General features: G+C 42.8%; 1 protein-coding gene across 1 annotated transcript in view; it reads right to left on the bottom strand.

Annotated features, from left to right (window-relative positions):
* KLHL26 (kelch like family member 26) overlaps positions 1 to 18,547 on the bottom strand; it is a 53,702-nt gene that overhangs the window by 2,660 nt on the left and 32,495 nt on the right. The window contains exon 2 of the mRNA XM_077270223.1: positions 17,804 to 17,986. Coding sequence (XP_077126338.1) covers positions 17,804 to 17,986 — 183 coding nt within the window. The remainder of the gene's footprint in view (positions 1 to 17,803; positions 17,987 to 18,547) is intronic.

Below are 18,547 nucleotides of genomic sequence, written 5' to 3' on the forward strand. Positions count from 1 at the left end.
CAACTTTATCGGGAGCGCACAGCAAGCCAATATAGTTAAGCCTTGTGGTAGTGCAGGGAAACATGATCTCCCTGCACTACCACCCTACGTTCTGAAAACCACAGTTCATTTTAAGGCCTCTTTCACACTTCCGTCTTTGAGCTCCCGTCGAGATACGTCGTTTTTTGAGAAAACAGGATCCTGCAAAAAAATTTGCAGGATCCTGCATTTTCACATAGACTTGTATTAGCGACGTTTCGCGACGTACGGCCACACGTTTTGTACGTCGTGCACTGGATCATGCGGAATTTGACGGCCGTCGTTTGGAAAAAACATTCAAAGAAACGTTTGTTGTCTGCAGTGGAAAAACGTGCCAAGACGTCTCCTGCGTCATATGTCGTTCCACAGAATGGGAGCCTATGTAGCCTGCGGTCACTGTGAAACGCAGGAATCCAGTGACGGATCCTGTTTTTACATTAGCATGCCTAGAAGCATTTTCCAACCCGGGAAAAAAAAAATCTCTCTTTCTCCCTCTCTCTCGTCTCCCCAGAACTTTCTCCATTGAAATGCAGGCAAGAACACAAACGACGCATCCGTCAGAACACTGGATGCGTTCCACATGTTTTCCACTATTTTCAAAACGTCCGTCGATACGTCACAACGCATTACAACACCCGCAAGAGGACGGAAGTGTGAAACAAGCCTAAGCCTGTGGTCTAAAGAACGGCAGAGGTAAATAGCACAAGCATAGAATGTCAGAGTCAAGACTCAAATCTTGTACATGTGCCAACACTGATATCAGCACACTGATCCACCCGTGATTTGCTAGAAGACTCGTCAGTATCGTGGATTAGTTGAGTATATGATGTTTTTCAATTTTGATCAAAACTTGTGGTGTACCTGTGAGGGTATCAAAGTATGGGGGCCCCTCATACATTGTGGGGGCCATACTACTGCATGGAAGCAATTGTTGGGTAGATTAAACAGAGTGGGAGCTAATGTTGGACTGTTATACAGCATGGGAACTAATGTTGGGGTCATTATACCACACCTTGATAAAGCTCACACGAAACGCAAGTCTGTGGCGGAGTGGCGTGTGCTCCAGACTGAACGGCAGTATGGGTAAGCACTTTTGGGAAAGGGGATAGTATTTGGAAGCATGGTACTTACATGGATAAATAGGACGAGCTGTCTTATACACTGATGTTTACACCCTGTACTCCCATACTGGATTTATATGCACTAGCACTTTATACGATGCCCCTGTCCATTTCAGCCAGGACACAGTAGCCATGACATACCTGATCCTTTGCAGTTTGTGTCTCTCTGACTTTTTTGTGTACATTATGATTATTTTTTTGATGATGTTCATGTATTTATTATGTATTTAATTAAAGCTATACTATTTTAAGCATTTGTGGACTTAATATTTCGCTTTTTTCATGTTTTTGGGGTCATTATACAGCTGAAACTAATGAAGAGACCATTATACGGCATGGACACTTTTATAGGGTACTTGCACAGGGGCATTAATATTTTCTAGGGAGCAGTTTTATCATGAAGAGGGCACTAATGAGGCATTTTACCTTGGGGAACAGTGGTGGGCATTGTTATGTGGGACACTAAGTGGAGCAGTGTTATTGCGGAAAACAGTAGGTACAGTAATAGGGACACACACGGGAGCAGTGGCTCAGTATTGGGTTGAGTAGCTTAGTCATATTGTTCTCGGCCAAATGGAAAACACGGGTTAAAGTGAACAACTCCGTCAAAGAGAACGTCAGTTGCAAGTCACCATCTATAACTGTACTGTGATCTCTTGTACGTTCTACCACTATATGGTCACCATACGATAGTAATATCAGTGTTGGTCTTTGTATAGCGAGTTATTTTCAGTAATAGCGCGGTCATCTGCTGAGATTCTCTTCTATCCACAGTTAAGGGGCACCACCATAGTTTTAATCAGGGTTACCTAGTTAGGATACCACTCATGTTTCGCCCCCTGAGCTAAACCCCTAGCTACGCCTCTGATCATAAGTGTCAATACTCAAAAATTCACCAGCACAACTACAACATCAGACTCGTCCCACAAATATTATATATCTAAGATAAATGTCATAGGTTCAAGAGGAAGCTCTACTATACGGAAAGAGGAGATTACTGGTGTGAGTCTTCAACACGTTTTTTCCCAGATGTTGAGTTATCAGGCTCAAGCAACATACACTACCCATCAGAAAAAAGTATCCAATAAACTAATAACCACATATAATTTTTATTAAATCACAACATATACAAGACATGATTGTACAACAATAATAAAAAGCATGGAAAGCATGCTGAAACAAGACAAAGTAAAAAATCAAATGATGAAAAAAGTGAGGGATAAGCGTGTCAACCGGCCAGCAGAAATAATTAATTAGAAGGTACAAATTTAATGAATAAATAAATAATCCCAAAAATCATAAGGGATAAATAAATATCAATTATACTGGTAGATATAAATAAATTAGATATACCGAAAAATATATATATAAATAAATCTGATGGAAACAATTTTATATCTCAATATATAGTGTATAAATAAAGTATTTAAAGAAAATAATAATAACTATACCAACACATAATATAGAGCTAAATAGATATTAAATATTACCATCAAATTTTCCAGTACATGATAAAAGCCCATAGAACATGATTACCAAAAAAGCATATGATAACTATAGTACAAAAAACTAATGAATTAAATAAATATCAAATACATATATACCAAGTGGTGAGGATGTAAAGTACAAACCATAATATCATCATATAGCAACCAAGGTAATCAAATGCATAGGATAAAGTAGAAAGTCCAAATGTTATTCCATGTTCTAATACTGACCAGGATGCACACACCGCTCCCTCACTGCACTCCAACGCGCGTTTCGCTGCCGCTTCGTCAGGGAGTGAGGAGAGCAAAATGTGTGGGTAATATATAGAAAGAGAACAGCTGTAGAAACTAACAATCAAGGACGCCAGATTTACATGGCGCCGCACTCACCCATATCTATGTCAAAGATATAATTTATATATTATAATATATTTATATATAATATTTATTTATTCATTAAATTTGTACCTTCTAATTATTTCTGCTGGCCGGTTGACACGCTTATCCCTCACTTTTTTCATCATTTGATTTTATACTTTATGTCTTGTTTCAGCAAGCTTTCCATGCTTTTTATTATTGTTGTACAATCATGTCTTGTATATGTTGTGATTTAATAAAAATTATGTGTGGTTATTAGTTTATTGGATACTTTTTTCTGATGGGTAGTATTTGTTCTTCTAGTATCCTATTTTGTATTTAGTAGTATTATTGGTATTTCTTTTATATGTAAGTTTTCAAGCAACATACAATCTTATCCTCTGGATGTTTCTATTCTTCTATCCAGCTGATTGTACAAAGTGGAATAGTACAGACCGTACAGTAAAGTGAAATAAAAAGCCTTTAATTCTAACTACAAAGTCATCATATATCCCATAGTTTTGTTGTCACCAACCATCTTAAAGGGAGTCTGTCACCCCGTTTTTTCGATATGAGATAAAAATATGGTTCAATAGGGCCTGAGCTCTGCTTTACATCAGTACCTTTCATATCCCCCGATTCCCCACCTTTGCTGAGAAAATACCTTAGTAATCTCTCCGTTTTCGTATGTCAATCACCCTGGTCCAGTCCGATGGGCGGTGCCTAATCGCCGTTTCTCCCCACCTCCTGCCTTGCTCTACGAATTTTCTTTCCTGCGTTGGTGTTGTTTTCGGCACTGCGCATTCAAGTGGCGTCTCGCGCATGCGCAGTATGTTTTGCCCAACAGTAGGCTAAGCATACAACTCATTATTGCGCATGCGCCGGCATTTTCTTTGCATACTGCGCAGGCGTTAGAGGCTAATTCAATCCAACGAGCAGAAACTGACCAGGATCTTAGGCTGCTTTCACACTAGCATTGGTACGGGGCCGTCGCGCTGAGTCGGCCCGACGCATACTGTGAAGAAAATGCCCGACGTTTGCAGCGGAAGCAGATGCTTCCGCTGCTTCATTGTAAGGTCCGGGGAGGAGGGGGCGGAGTTTCACCCGCACATGCGCGGTCAAAAATGGCGGTCCCGATGCACAAAAAAAGTTACATGTAACTTTTTTTTGTGGTGGCGGTGCGCCAAAACACGACTCAACCGTCGCACGACGGTTGCGACGTGTGACACTGCGTCGCAATGCGTCGCTAATAAAAGTCTATGGAGAAAAAACGCATCCTGCAGACAACTTTGCAGGATGCGTTTTCTCTCCACAACGACGCATTGTGACGTGCAGTGCACGACGCTAGTGTGAAAGTAGCCTTAGAGGCTAATTCAATGCGCACGAGCAGAAACTGACCGAGATCTGAGCTATTCACAGATCTAGTTATGTCAGACAAGCCGAGGAGCGGGGGAAGAGACAGCGATTAGGCCCCGCCCATCGGTCCAGTGTGATTGACATACGAAAACGGAGAGATTACTAAGGTATTTTCTCAGCAAAGGTGGGGAATCGGGGGATATGAAAGGTACTGATGTAATGCAGAGCTCAGGCCCTATTGAACCATATTTTCATCTCATATCGAAAAAACGGGGTGACAGGTTCCCTTTAAATATATGGTAAGAGTCTGAAGTTGTAGTTGTGCTGGTGAAATTTTGAAAACAGTCATTGTAGGGTGAGAGGACTTGCCCTAAACTAACACTAGGCTTCATCATCATTTTTTCATTGATGTTACACTGAAGTTAGAATTCGATCACTCTCTTTGTCAGACCATCGTCACAGAAATAGTGCTATTGTGGGTTGACGATGGTTCTTATGGCAAACAGGAAGGTCTGACAAAGGCTTCCCTGTCTGCAAAATTCCTCAGCCAATAACTTCTGCCAGGGCCAAGATCTGATTGGCTGTAAGTCACAGAATGACAGTGGAGATAATGCATACAATATGTCAAAAAAGTTTGTACACACCTGACATTTTTGTAAATATTTTATTATATCTTTTAATGGGACAACACTGAAGATATGACACTTTGATACAATGTAAAAAAGTCAGTGTACAGCTTGTATAACAGTTAATGTCTAAACTGCTGGCAACAAAATTGAGTACACACCTAAGTGAAAACGGCCAAATCGGTGAATTCAGGAGAAATTGAACACAAAAAAATTGTGTGGTGCAATTTCTCCAGTTACCCTTGTGAAAATGGTACATTTGAGGCTAAAAAAATATTTTTGTGTGGGAAAAATGTGATTTTATTTATTTTCATGGCTCAAAGTTATAAACTTCTGTGAAGCACCAGAGGGTTCAAGGTGCTCACCACACATCTAGTTAAGTTCCCCGAGGGGTCTAGATTCCAAAATGATGTCACTTGTGGTGGAGTTCCACTGTTTAGGCACACCAGTAACTTTCCAAACGCGGCATGGTGTCTGCTAATTATTCCAGCAAATTTTACATTCAAAAAGTCAAATGGCGCGCCTTCACTTTCGAGCTCTGCTGTGCGCCCAAACAGTAGTTTTCCCCCACTTATGGGGTATCAATGTACACAGGAGAAATTGCACAACGACTTTTGGGATCCATTGTCTGCTGTTACCCTTGTGAAAATAAAAAAGTTGGGTCTAAAGTAACATTTTTTGTGAAGAAGTTACCCTAAATGTTCATTTTTTCCTTCCACATTGCTTCAGTTCCTGTGAAGCACCTGAAGGGTTAATAAACTTATTGAATGCGTGAGGGGTGCAATTTTTAGAATGGTGTCAATTTTGTTTATTTTGTGTACTCAAAAGAAATTGCACAACAAATTTGGGGGTTCATTTTTTCCTGTTACCCTTGCAAAAAAAATAAATAAATGTGATCCTAAAGTAAAATTTTTGTGAAAAAAAGTTAAAATATTCATTTTTTCTTTCCACATTCCATTAATTTCTGTGAAGCACCTGAAGGGTTAATAAACTTCTTGAATATGGTTTTGAATACCATGAGGTGTGCAGTTTTTAGAACGGTGTCACTTTTGGGCATTCTCGGTCACATAGACCCCTCAAAGTTACTTCAAATGTGATATGGTCCCTAAATAAATGGTTTTGTAAGTTTTGATGGAAAAATTAGAAATCCCTTATAAATTCCTAACAAAAAAATTATGTTTCAAAAATTGCACAGATGTAAAGGAGACATGTGGGAAATGTTATATGGTAACTATTTTGTGTGACATAACTGATTTAAAGGCAAATTAAAAGTTTGAAAATTGCGAAATCTTCACCAAATTTCCGCTTTTTTTTTTTTTTTTAACAAATAAACGAAAAGTCACATCAAATAAATATTTTCCTCTATAATGAAGTACAATATGTCACGAAAAAACAATCTCAGAATCAGTGGGATTAGTTGAAGTGTTCCAGAGTTATTATTTCATAAAGTGACACTGGTGAGAATTGTAACATTTGGTCTGGTCATGAACATGAAAAAACGTCTTGGGTGTAAAGGGGTTGTGATCAATAAGTATTCTAAAAAATATATATATTCTGTATATACACACAGTACAGATCGAAAGTTTGGACACACCTTCTCATTTAAAATTTTTTGTGTATTTTCATGACTATGAAAATTGTAAATTCACACTGAAGGCATCAAAACTATGAATTAACACATGTGGAATTATATACTGAACAAAAAAGCGTGAAACAACTGAAAATATGTCTTATATTCTAGGTTCTTCAGTAGCCACCTTTTGCTTTGATGACTGCTTTGCACACTCTTGGCATTCCCTTGATGAACCGGAAATGGTCTCCCAACAATCTTGAAGGTGTTCCCAGAGATGCTTAGCACTTGTTGCCCCTTTTGCCTTCACTCTGCGATCCAGCTCACCCCAAACCATCTCGATTGGGTTCAGGTCTGGTGACTCTGGAGGCCAGGTCATCTGGCGTAGCACCCCATCACTCTACTTCTTGGTCAAATAGCCCTTACACAGCCTGGAGGTATGTTTGGGGTCATTGTCCTGTTGAAAAATAAAACATGGTCCAACTAAACGCAAACCGGATGGAATAGCATGCCGCTGCAAGATGCTGTGGTAGCCATGCTGGTTCAGTATGTCTTCAATTTTGAATAAATCCCCAACAGTGTCACCAGCAAAGCACCCCCACACCATCACACCTCCTCCTCCATGCTTCACAGTGGGAACCAGGCATGTAGAGTCCATCTGTTCACCTTTTCTGCGTCGCACAAAGACACGGTGGTTGGAACCATTTGGACTTATCAGACCAAAGCACAGATTTCCGCTGGTCTAATGTCCATTTCTTGTGTTCTTCAGCCCAAACAAGTCTCTTCTGCTTGTTGCCTGTCCTTAGCAGTGGTTTCCTAGCAGCTATTATACCATGAAGGCCTGCTGCACTAAGTCTCCTCTTAACAGTTGTTGTAGAGATGTGTCTGCTGCTAGAACTCTGTGTGGCATTGACCTGGTCTCTAATCTGAGCTGCTGTTAACCTGCGATTTCTGAGGCTGGTGACTCGGATAAACGTATCCTCAGAAGCAGAGGTGACTCTTGGCCTTCTTTTCCTGGGACGGTCCTCATGTGAGCCAGTTTCTTTGTAGTGCTTGATGGTTTTTGCAACTGCACTTGGGGACACTTTCAAAGTTTTCCCAATTTTCCGGACTGAATGACCTTCATTTCTTAAAGAAATGATGGCCACTCATTTTTCTTTACTTAGAATTTGTATTATGGCAAAAAAAAATCAGCTAACAGTCTATTCAGTAGGACTATCAGCTGTGTAGCCACCAGACTTCTGCACAACACAACTGATGGTCCCAACCCCATTTATAAGGCAAGAAATCCCACTTATTAAACCTGACAGGGCACACCTGTGAAGTGAAAACCATGTCCGGTGACTACCTCTTGAAGCTCATCAAGAGAATGCCAAGAGTGTGCAGAGCAGTCATCAAAGCAAAAGGTGGCTACTTTGAAGAACCTAGAATATCAGACATAATTTCAGTTGTTTCACTTTTTAGTCATGAAAATACAGAAAAATCTTTAAATGAGAAGGTGTGTCCAAACTTTTGCTCTGTACTGTATCACAATAATTCGTGATAATTAGTGATTATAATTAGTGATATAGTTTCATCTATATCACAAAGCTGATTTACCGTATTTTCCGGCGTATAAGACGACTTTTTAACCCCTGAAAATCTTCTTAAAAGTCGGGGGTCGTCTTATACGCCGGGTATCGTCTTGTACGCCGGGTGTATATGGGGAGTGGTCCTGATGACGACGAGGGGGCGTCTCACAGGAAAGTGCGTGGAGTATCCCCCATTACCTCATCGTAGCGCTGCAGCGTGGGGTCTCTGTGCTGGGAGCGGCGGCGGCTGCTCCTCTTTGTGCCGCGTGGGTGCTGTGCTTTGGGGCGGCGGCTCCTCTTCTGCAGTGTGGGGCCTCTGTGCTGTGGGGCGGCGGCGGCGTATTTTCATGCAGTCAGTCGGGGCTCCTCTGGCATCTCCTTAAAGCCCGGAGGCCCCGCTGGCAGCTCCATTGCTATGATGCGGTGGCCTCCGGGAAAATGGCCGCTGCTCAGATTCAGATCTCGTCTCCCGAGATCTCGGGACGAGATCTGAATCTGAGCATGCACCGCCCCCAGCGGCCATTTTCCCGGAGGCCACCGCATCGCAGCAATGGAGCTGCCTCGGGGAAAATGGCCGCTGCTCAGATTCAGATCTCGTCTCCCGAGATCTCGGGACGAGATCTGAATCTGAGCATGCGCCGCCCCTAGCGGCCATTTTCCCGGAGGCCACCGCATCGTAGCATTGGAGCTGCCGGCGGGGCCTCCGGGCTTTAAGAAGATGCCGGAGGAGCCCCGACTGACCGCATGAAAATACGCCGCCGCTGCCCCACAGCACCCACGCGGCACAAAGAGGAGCCGCCGCTCCCAGCAGAGACCCCACGCTTCAACGCTACGATGAGGTAATGGGGGATAGTCCACTCACACTTTCCTGTGAGACGCCCCCTCGTCGTCATCGGGACCACTCCCACCCGAAAGGCACATTAGTCACCGGCCCTATAAGACGACATACGGCGTATAAGAAGACCCCCGACTTTTAAGAAGATTTTATATTTTAACTGGAAAAGTTGGGGGGTCTTCTTATACGCCCAGTCGTCTTATACGCCGGAAAATACGGTACTGTACTTTGTTTTCATTGTAATCTGATAATCTTTTATTCCAAGTCTGTTCTTTGTGGAATTTTAAAATCGTTCAAGAAAAATTTCAATTATTAATAAAAAGCAATTCAAATGTCATATGTGCCCCAAATTAGTATTAAAAATGTCAGATCGCCACACAAAAAATATGCCCTCATTCATCCCCAATTCAGAAATAAGACAGGGTTCAAAAAGGACACAAACCAAGCAAATTAAAAAAATTACATTCTTTTCATCACTTAAATGGGGAATAAAATTGATGCATATTCTGTATCTGTAATTACACAGACTTTGACAATCATGTTTTCATTTTTTAGTACATTATATGGCAAAATTCTGTCATTCAAAACTACAACTTGACCCCCACTCCCAAAAGAAATCATCATATGTGTATGCCGGCAAAAATACCGTATATATTATGGCTTTTGGAAGAGGGCATGAAAGAAACCAAAGAGCAAAATGAAAAATGTCCTGGTCACTAACCTCTTCACAACCTTTGAGTTTTCCTTTTCCATTTTTTGCTCCCCTTCTTCCCAAAGCCATAACTTTTCTATTTTTAGGTCAATATGGCCGTGGGAGCTTATTTTTTCCAAGAACAGTTGTACTGTTGAATGACACCATTGGTTTTACCATATCGTGTACTAGAAAACGGGAAAAAATTCAAAGTGTAGTGAAATTCCAAAAAAAGTGCAATTCCACAATTGTTTTTTGGATCTTTATTTTCACCATGTCAACTAAATGCTAAAACTGACCAACCATTATGATTCTTCAGGTCATTATAAGTTTGTAGATTGCAAAATAAGTATAGGTTCATTTTTATTTAAGTGGTGAAAAAAGATCCAAAGTTTGTTCATTTTTTTTAAAAAGCGCCATGGGCAGCGCTCATAGCAGATCGACTACAACAACCACAGGGGTCTCCTGCAGACCTCTGGATGTCATGCCAACCCATTGGTGTCATGCCATCATGTGACAGGAGCGCAGATGGGTGGGTCTTATAACCCGCTTCTGGCGCGGCCATGTTAGGCTGGTTTCACATTTGCGGTTGTGTCCGCAGCGTTTGTACCGCATATATCCGCATGCGTTGTGTATTCCTAAATTTAACATTAGGGACGCATACGTTTTTGTTTGTTCGCGTTTTGCCACGTTTGACGACGCATGCGTCGTTTCATCGTTTGCGGCTTGGCGCGGAAATGCAACATGTAATAATTTTTAGAGGTGTCAATTTGCCGCCTGGAAACGCATGCGGTCGATTGTGCAAGGATTGCGACAAACAAAACGCGCAAAGTCTATATGAACGCATGCGTTTACAAGCACATGCGTTTGGTTGCGTTCATGAACGCATGCGTCCCACAAGAGAAAAACATGTCTAGACTCTGATAAGCCACCACCCACATACAAGGTGATAAAGGGAGGGTGTGGACAGTTGCAGGTCACTTCTCAGCAGACAGCCAAGCAGAGCAGACGGACCACAGCGGACATCCAAGCAGAGCATACAGACAACAGCACCTTTGAGAAAACAAGTCTCTTAACATTGTCAGTATATCCTAGCCAATGCCTTTATTTTCTATTTTCTTTCTCTACATGTCCTAATTTCTTGCATTTCTTTCTTTCTACATGCATCAGAATGTCTTCTTGTTCTTCTGGTGAGGAGTTTCGTCCTGGGCCGTCGGAAGTCGAGCATGTCAGTGAGGTGAGTACTTGCCTAGTCAGATTGATAAGTATTCACTGTCACATCTACACATGTGACAATTTGAATTTTTCTTTTCTTTGGAGCTCTTCTACTGCAGCAGAGACAGGGCAGGAGCAGCGGAGTCAAGGTCCGGTGGAAAGACGGCAGCGGGTACCTATACAAGGCTGACTGTTTACTGTATCCTCAGTGTAATATTCTTGAATCTTCCTTTCTTTCCATTCGTATTTCTTTACTTTTTTCTTCTGGAATCCTTTTTTATGTTGACTTTCCTATTCATGCCATTTCTCAGCATCTTTTTTCTATCTTTTCCTTATGTTAATTTAGCAAACTTTAATGACTTTATTTAATTTTTAGGTTTCACAACGGGAGGATGATCTAATTGAGAATGACCTCCTCATCTCCCTCGTCCAGGAGCGAGTCCCGTTGTGGGACACCCGGGATCCACTGCACTCAAACAACGTCACGATCCGGTGCTTATGGAATGAGGTGGCCAAAGAGATGTGGGATGGCTGGGACAACGCCCCGACACGGGTCCGAAATGCATTTGGTATGTATTGCACTGCAGTGTGAAACAGCAGAGACCTTGGCTCGTGCTCACTCGACTGTGTGTGATGAAAGAAACTCTCAGGAGTTTCTGTCATCACACACAGTTGTGTGAGCACAGCCAAAAGTCCTTTTTTTGACCACAATTTTATTTTATTTTTTTTTAACAGTGGCCAAAGTCAAAACACGTTGGCGTTCGATGAAGGACCGCTTCAACAAGGACCTGCGTCAAGAGAACCGTGTTCCCAGTGGTTCAGGAGCAAGGATCAGAAGATACAAATGCCATCGAGGCATTTTTAAGACCGGTCCTTGCCCAGAGAACGTAAGTATTTATCACGTGCATTAGGTTGTATTGTATTGCCATAATCGGTATTTTTATATTCCACAGGATTTTGCATCTGGTTAATATTTGGTATTAATTTTCCTTTCTCCTTTTTTCACAGCACATACAGCACTACTGTTGGCCCAGGTTCTGGAGCGGTCCTTCATCTGACAGCCACGGACCCGTCCCAGCCATCCAGCAGCGCAGCAGCAAGTGGGCCTTCCACACTAACTGGAGACCAGGGAGCTGGTCCATCAGGTCTTCCCCTTTCGCAGTCCTCTTCCACTGCCCCTTTTTTTTTGGGCTCCTCCCGGCAGAGGGCTTCGGACAGGTCACTCATGCACGAGTTTTTGCACTTGAGCTCGGTTTTACATGAAGCAATCAAGGCCTTGGATGACCAAATGGATGTTTCACATAGCCTCTTGAATGCACGTATCCAGGAGGTCAGCAAAAGCCTTGATCAAGTGAAAGCCGACCTCCAGAGGCCAGCACATCATTTTTTTAACCAAATTGAGCAGGGCATGTCGGAACACCTTACTCCTGATCTCCAGATGAGTGTCATGCAGGCCTGCAATGCTGCTTACGTGCAGGTTATGCAGCAGAGTTAGTATTTCCAGCAGACAGTGGCGGCATATTCACATGTGCCTTCACTGTCACGATTGACCTCAATGCTGCATCCCACTGCACGGCCACCTCAATTCCTTCTACAGCCGGACACCACTACAGCACCACCACCATGCCGAGTGCAGTTGGACATCCCACCGCCGCCACCATGACAAAAGCTGCTCCTGCTTGGACCTCCTCTACTGACACCACGATGCAGCAGGACCCTGGCATGGCCTTCCGTACCGCCACCACCACGATGCAGCAGGACCCTGGCATGGCCTTTCGTACTGCCACCACCACGATGCAGCAGGACCCTGGCATGGCCTTCCGTTCCGCTACCACCACGATGCAGCAGGACCCTGGCATGGCATTCCGTACCGCCACCACCACGATGCAGCAGGACCCTGGCATGGCCTTCCGCTCTACAAGCGCTATGGACTCTGGCATGGCGGCACGCTCTACGAGCACTATGGACTCTGGCATGGCTGCACAATCTACGAGCACTATGGACTCTGGCATGGCTGCACGCTCTACGAGTACTATGGACTCTGGCATGGCTGCATGATCTACGAGCACTATGGACTCTGACACAGTGCAGCCGGACCCTGACAGGTCACCCACCACCACGCCACACCATATGAGCCCACCAAGACCTCCCACAACCAGGCAAACCAAAAAAAAAACAGAAAAAACAAACAAACAGAGGACTGTTAGCATTCCTCCCCCTTCACCTCCTAATGTGTCTGTAATGTCAGGTTTGTCTCACCCTTCCAGTGCGTCTCAAGCCTCACATGTGTCAAGCCCCATCCCCGAACTTCCAGACCCTTCTAGTTTCATTGCCCCTTCTCCTGCCACCTCTGCGTCGTCCACGGTTAGCCAGGCCTCAGTGCTTCACACCCCACGTTTACATCACTCTACCCCAAGCCGGCGCAGTAAATACATTTTTTGGTTGTTAAAAAATAAAAAAAATGTGATTTGCCACAATTATGTTTGGTTTATTGTGTCTTCCGACGCCGGCAACACACACCGTGCGCCAACTAAGAAACTTCGCCACACACTTACTTTTTGGGCCACATCATATCTCCAGTAGTTATAAAAAAAAAAAAGACTGCAGCTTTGTGTGTCTTTAGTATACAGATATGAGGTGGGCCCAAAAATATTATATGTATTATCTCCATAATCTCTTCTTGTCTGTGACTAGTGTGGCAGTCTGAAGAGAAAATGGTGGAAATAGAGTGCAGAACTCTACTGAACAGGTCAGGTGTAAAAAAACTCATTAGTTAGGACACCTGACCTGGTGAGTAGAGAACTGCCTTGTATAACCACCATTTTCTCTTCTTACATAATATATTACACACAAATTGAAGGGACAATAGTGGTCACACACTGCATATCTATGCTCACCTGCACAGATGTCAGAAATAGTGAATTCATGAGGCTGTTATATGTGCATCATGAATTCATTATTTCTGACACCTGACTTGATGAGTATAGATCTCTTTAGTGTGACAGTCATTGTCTCTTTAGTCTGTGTCCAATGCATACAGCAGAACAGAATCAGGATGCAATGACGTCAACAAGCTTACCAATAAAGCAACTTGGCTGCCATAACACTAGCAGTATGTGGCCAGTGTTTTATATCAGTATTTGTAAGCCAAAACAAGGAGTGGAACAATTAGAGGTAAATTATGATATTAACATAATAACTAGCACCTCTGCCTTTATCACCCACTCCTGGTTTTGGATTACAAATAATGATATTAAATACAGACCAAATACTGCCAGTTTTAGGACAGCCTTGGTTTGTAGAGGAAAAAGATAGGAGACACGGTCAACACAACCAAAAATAAAGTTTATTAATGAGAAATATTATTTTCATATCAGAAAATTACTGGTACAGATCTAATTACAACAGGACATTTACACAAGATTGTCCTGCCATGACACACGTCCAATATCTGAATAAAAAAAGGCAGCAAATTGGTCCCGCATGTGACCAACTGCTGCAGTTGACCGCAGCGGGTGATGCTGGAAATCGGGCAGTGGGTGTGCAACTGGTTCATCCAGTTCAATGTTGGGTTGCTCCTTAGCCATTATATAATTGTGCAGAACCACACAGGCTTTGACCACCTCGTCGACTGTTTCCACTTTTAGATTTATGGCTGATGCAAGAATGCGCCATTTAGCGACCAGAATGCCAAAGGTACACTCTACTGTTCTTCGGGCCCTGGTCAGTCTGTAGTTAAAGATCCTTCTAGTGTGGTTCAAGTCCCGACTGGAATAGGGCTTCAGTAGGTTTTCACACATCTGAAAGGCCTCATCCCCAACCATAACAAATGGCATTGGTGGACCTTGAGTGTTGGGGAGAGGTTGTGGCGGGGGAAAATTGAAATTTTTTCCATACACACGGCGGCCCATATCCGAGTTCTTGAAAGTCTGGGAATCGTTGCCACGGCCAAAAGCTCCAATGTCAATGGCGATGAAGCGACAGTTCGCATCGGCTATTGCCATGAGCACAACAGAAAAATATTTTTTATAGTTGAAATACTCCGATCCTGTTCTGGCAGGTTTGATAATGCAGATGTGCTTTCCATCCACCGCTCCTAAACAGTTGGGGAAATCACACACACTCCAGAATTTTTCCGCAATTTCAAGCCACATGTCCAAGGTGGGTAGGGGTATAAACTCATCCCGGAGTACATTCCACAAAGCCCGGCAGGTGTCCGCAACTATTCCGGACAGGGTGGATATTCCAAGCCGGTATTGGAAGTGGAGGGATGATAAACTCTCTCCGGTTACCAGAAATCTGTAAGAAAAACAAACCCAAAAAACATTACAATCTATTCTATTTATGGTGTGGTTACGCTAAAGAAAGGAAAATACCCAAAACATACATGTCAGAAAACACTAAATTTGGACTGTCATTGGTTTAGATTTGGAACGTACCTTAATGTAACCAGCAGACGTTCCTCCGGTGGAATCGCTCTACGGACCTGGGTGTCCAGTCGCCGTATGGCTCCTTGGACACGAGCAAGCAAATCCCGGAACGAGTCTTGCGACATCCTTGTGTATTCCTGGAATTTCTCCGGGTTGGCATTAAGCTCGGCATACAGCGTGTGATAGGCTCCACGGCTATCACATAGTTCGATAATGGGGGTGTCTCCAAAAACGCCTACATTGTCTCCTTCTCCATCTTTCGCGATTTCTGTCTTGCTCCCAAGCAAAAGCAAGGCAAGAAACAGCTTGATGCTTAAATCCAGGTTTGAATAAAAGCTCTCCATGCGAAGATCCATCATGACACAGGATACAGGAGCAAACTGTTAAGATTTCAGTAGCCCTAGGGTCTATATATAGAGATCCCATAATACACGCCCTCTGTAGTCCCATTGGCGGTGTCTGGTTATCTTGATTTTTCTCTTGTGAAATTTCTCATCATGCGCACCAAAATGCAAACGCAGGAAAAAACGCATATAAATGCGTACAAACGCGGCGTTTTTTTTAACCGCATGCGTCTAAAAAACGCCGCGTTTGTACGCGTTTATATGCGTTTTTTCCACCACTTGCGGATGCGTTTTAAACGCTGCGGATTTAAACGCAAATGTGAAACTAGCCTGAAATGTTGCTGTTAACATGTTAACAGCTTCGGGTGGATCGCGATTCCACCAGTGGCTGTTAAGGGCACATGTCAGCTGATCAGATCATGTGCCTGAAAACATGCGAGCTCAGCGCCAGAGCCCGCATGGACGCAACCTATCTCGTGAAGGGGTTAAAGGATTAAAGATGGATTTTCATTCTCCACAAGCTCCAACCGTATGCAAGATACAATCTTCTAAATATAAGCTTTACTTCAAGACTGAAGCACCACCCTGGGGAAACATGTCCTTCAAATTCTGTAACAGGCATTTCACTTGTGTAGTTGTATCCCAGTTGGCTAATGCATCTGATCTGTGCTAGGAAGTGGGAAAAATGTTATATATAGCATACAAGTGCTCACTTTGAAGGCAACTTGTCAGCAGGATTTTGCTAAGAAATGACAAACAAAGAAGACATTGTAATCATCGCTTCGTGCATCGGTGCGGGACTGTGGATCGTCAACTCTGCTCTGCCCCTCCACTGCCTCTGGTGCCTTTATGGTCTTCATTTTTTCAATTTTGCATTAACGCTGTCCTAATTGCAGGCGGCATTTATGCACATAGATCTCCTAGAAGTCTTTAGGAAAATGGCACCGATGGCGACATGTGCAGATTTAGATTTCAACTCAATAAGCCGAGATCTCAATCTACAAATACAATGGCACAGGTGCCATTTTTGTTTTTTTTAATTTTGAGTTGGCGCTGTCCTAGCCACGTGAGGCGCTTGTGCACATTGATCTACTGGCAGTCTTCAGGAAAATGGCGCCGGTGACAGCGCAAGCGCAGACTGACCACCAGCCTCCTTCAGAAGAAATGGCACTAGTAGCAGTGCGTTCACAGATGCACCACGAGCGGACTTCAGAAAAAATGGCACTGGTGATGGTGCATTCGCAGATAGAGATATCATTGAGAAGATCTAAATCTGTGCATGTGTCGCCATCCCTGCCATTTTCCTAAAGACTGCCAGGAGATCAATGTGTGCAAACGCCATCCGCAACTACGATGTCGCAGATTCAAAATGTAAAAAATGAAGACTATTAAGACACCAGAGGCAGCGGAGGGGCCGGAGTAGTGCTGAAGACCTTGTCCACAGTTCCGCACAGATGCACGAAGCTATGATTGAAGTTTTCTTCACATATATTTATCTACTATAGAGATGCATATGCATTGAGTTATTGTGAGTTGCAGACAGCCAGTTTTATTCCACTGCTGAGTGAAGGTGGAGCAGAGGATTTGTCAGGCAATACTACATGTCCTTCTACACCTATTCAACATACATGATGAAAACAAACAGCTGAGTTTTGGACCTATTTAGAGGCCACTATGCAGGGAGCTGTGGTGATCATTTTGTCTTGGATGATACACACACGCCACAATTCATGGATGCATGAACCACTTTTTCGCCAGAATTCTGAAATAAAGTGGCTTGAAATTACTTTTGGAGCTTACTCGTCTGCCTAGGTCAGCTCTCCCAACTTTTTGAATAGTGTGTGCATCTCTGGAAGAACAGGGTACGGCTAAGTACGTCTGACAAATTAATCTTAGTTTACACCTAAAAGTGGCATAAATGACAAATGTGTGTCAGCCGATGACTGGGGTACAGTTCTGGCGGAGGTGCACAGCAATTTAAAGATGCACCAAATTCAATAAGAGGCGTAAGCTTCTTAGTGATTTTGCCGCATCATACTCCAGTACTCCCTTCATTAAGGCTGATGAATTGTGGCCAAAGATTTATAAATCACTGTAACAAATAAAGGCCAACAAAGAAAAAATGATTTTCCATTTCCAGCAACATGCCTTTATGGTAAAAATTATTTTTATCCAAACTTACCTAAAATAGTCACTGCAGGCAGCTAGGACCACTTTGTGAACTTGGAATACTTCATTGTTTATGGTAAGAATGACATCAAGCAGCTGGCCCTGTGCTCGTAGTGCAGTCAGTCCCTGCAGAAGAGTTGTGCTATGGCCTGGAGCGGAGAAGGTGCATTTCATACAGCTGTTCTTGTCAGCCATGCTAAAGGTAGAGAAAACAAAAAACCACTGACTATCCTTGTAGAATGACATTCAATACAATGCAAGTAGATTGTACACATCACAGTGGCACTAACACTGACCATGCACAATGTTGTCAGTGCTCAAACTGGAAATTCTGTTCAGCGGACACAGGCAAATAATGAACTGCCCTAGCAGAGAATTTCTAGCACTACAACAGCAAATATTGTCCATAGAATCTGTGATTGTGCTATAATTAAATCCCCCTTAAAATATATACAGTTGCAATCAAAATTATTCAGCCCATGTTGCAAATTATATTTATCAACAAAATGTATACAGTGAGGGGAATCAGTGTTTGATCCCTTGCTGATTTTGTAAGTTCGCCCACTGACACAGACATGAACAGTCTATAATTTTAAGAGCAGGTTAATTTTAACATTGAGAGATAGAATATCAAAAATAAAATCCATTAAGAACATTAAGTGGTTAAAGATGATACATTTCCTTTGACTTTAAGGCAAAAAAATAGAATTTCATCTTTTACATTTTAAAAATTACAAAAAGGAAAACGTTTACGCAC

The sequence above is a fragment of the Ranitomeya variabilis genome, chromosome 1, assembly GCF_051348905.1.
Source record: "Ranitomeya variabilis isolate aRanVar5 chromosome 1, aRanVar5.hap1, whole genome shotgun sequence".
In the NCBI taxonomy this organism is placed as follows: domain Eukaryota; kingdom Metazoa; phylum Chordata; class Amphibia; order Anura; family Dendrobatidae; genus Ranitomeya; species Ranitomeya variabilis.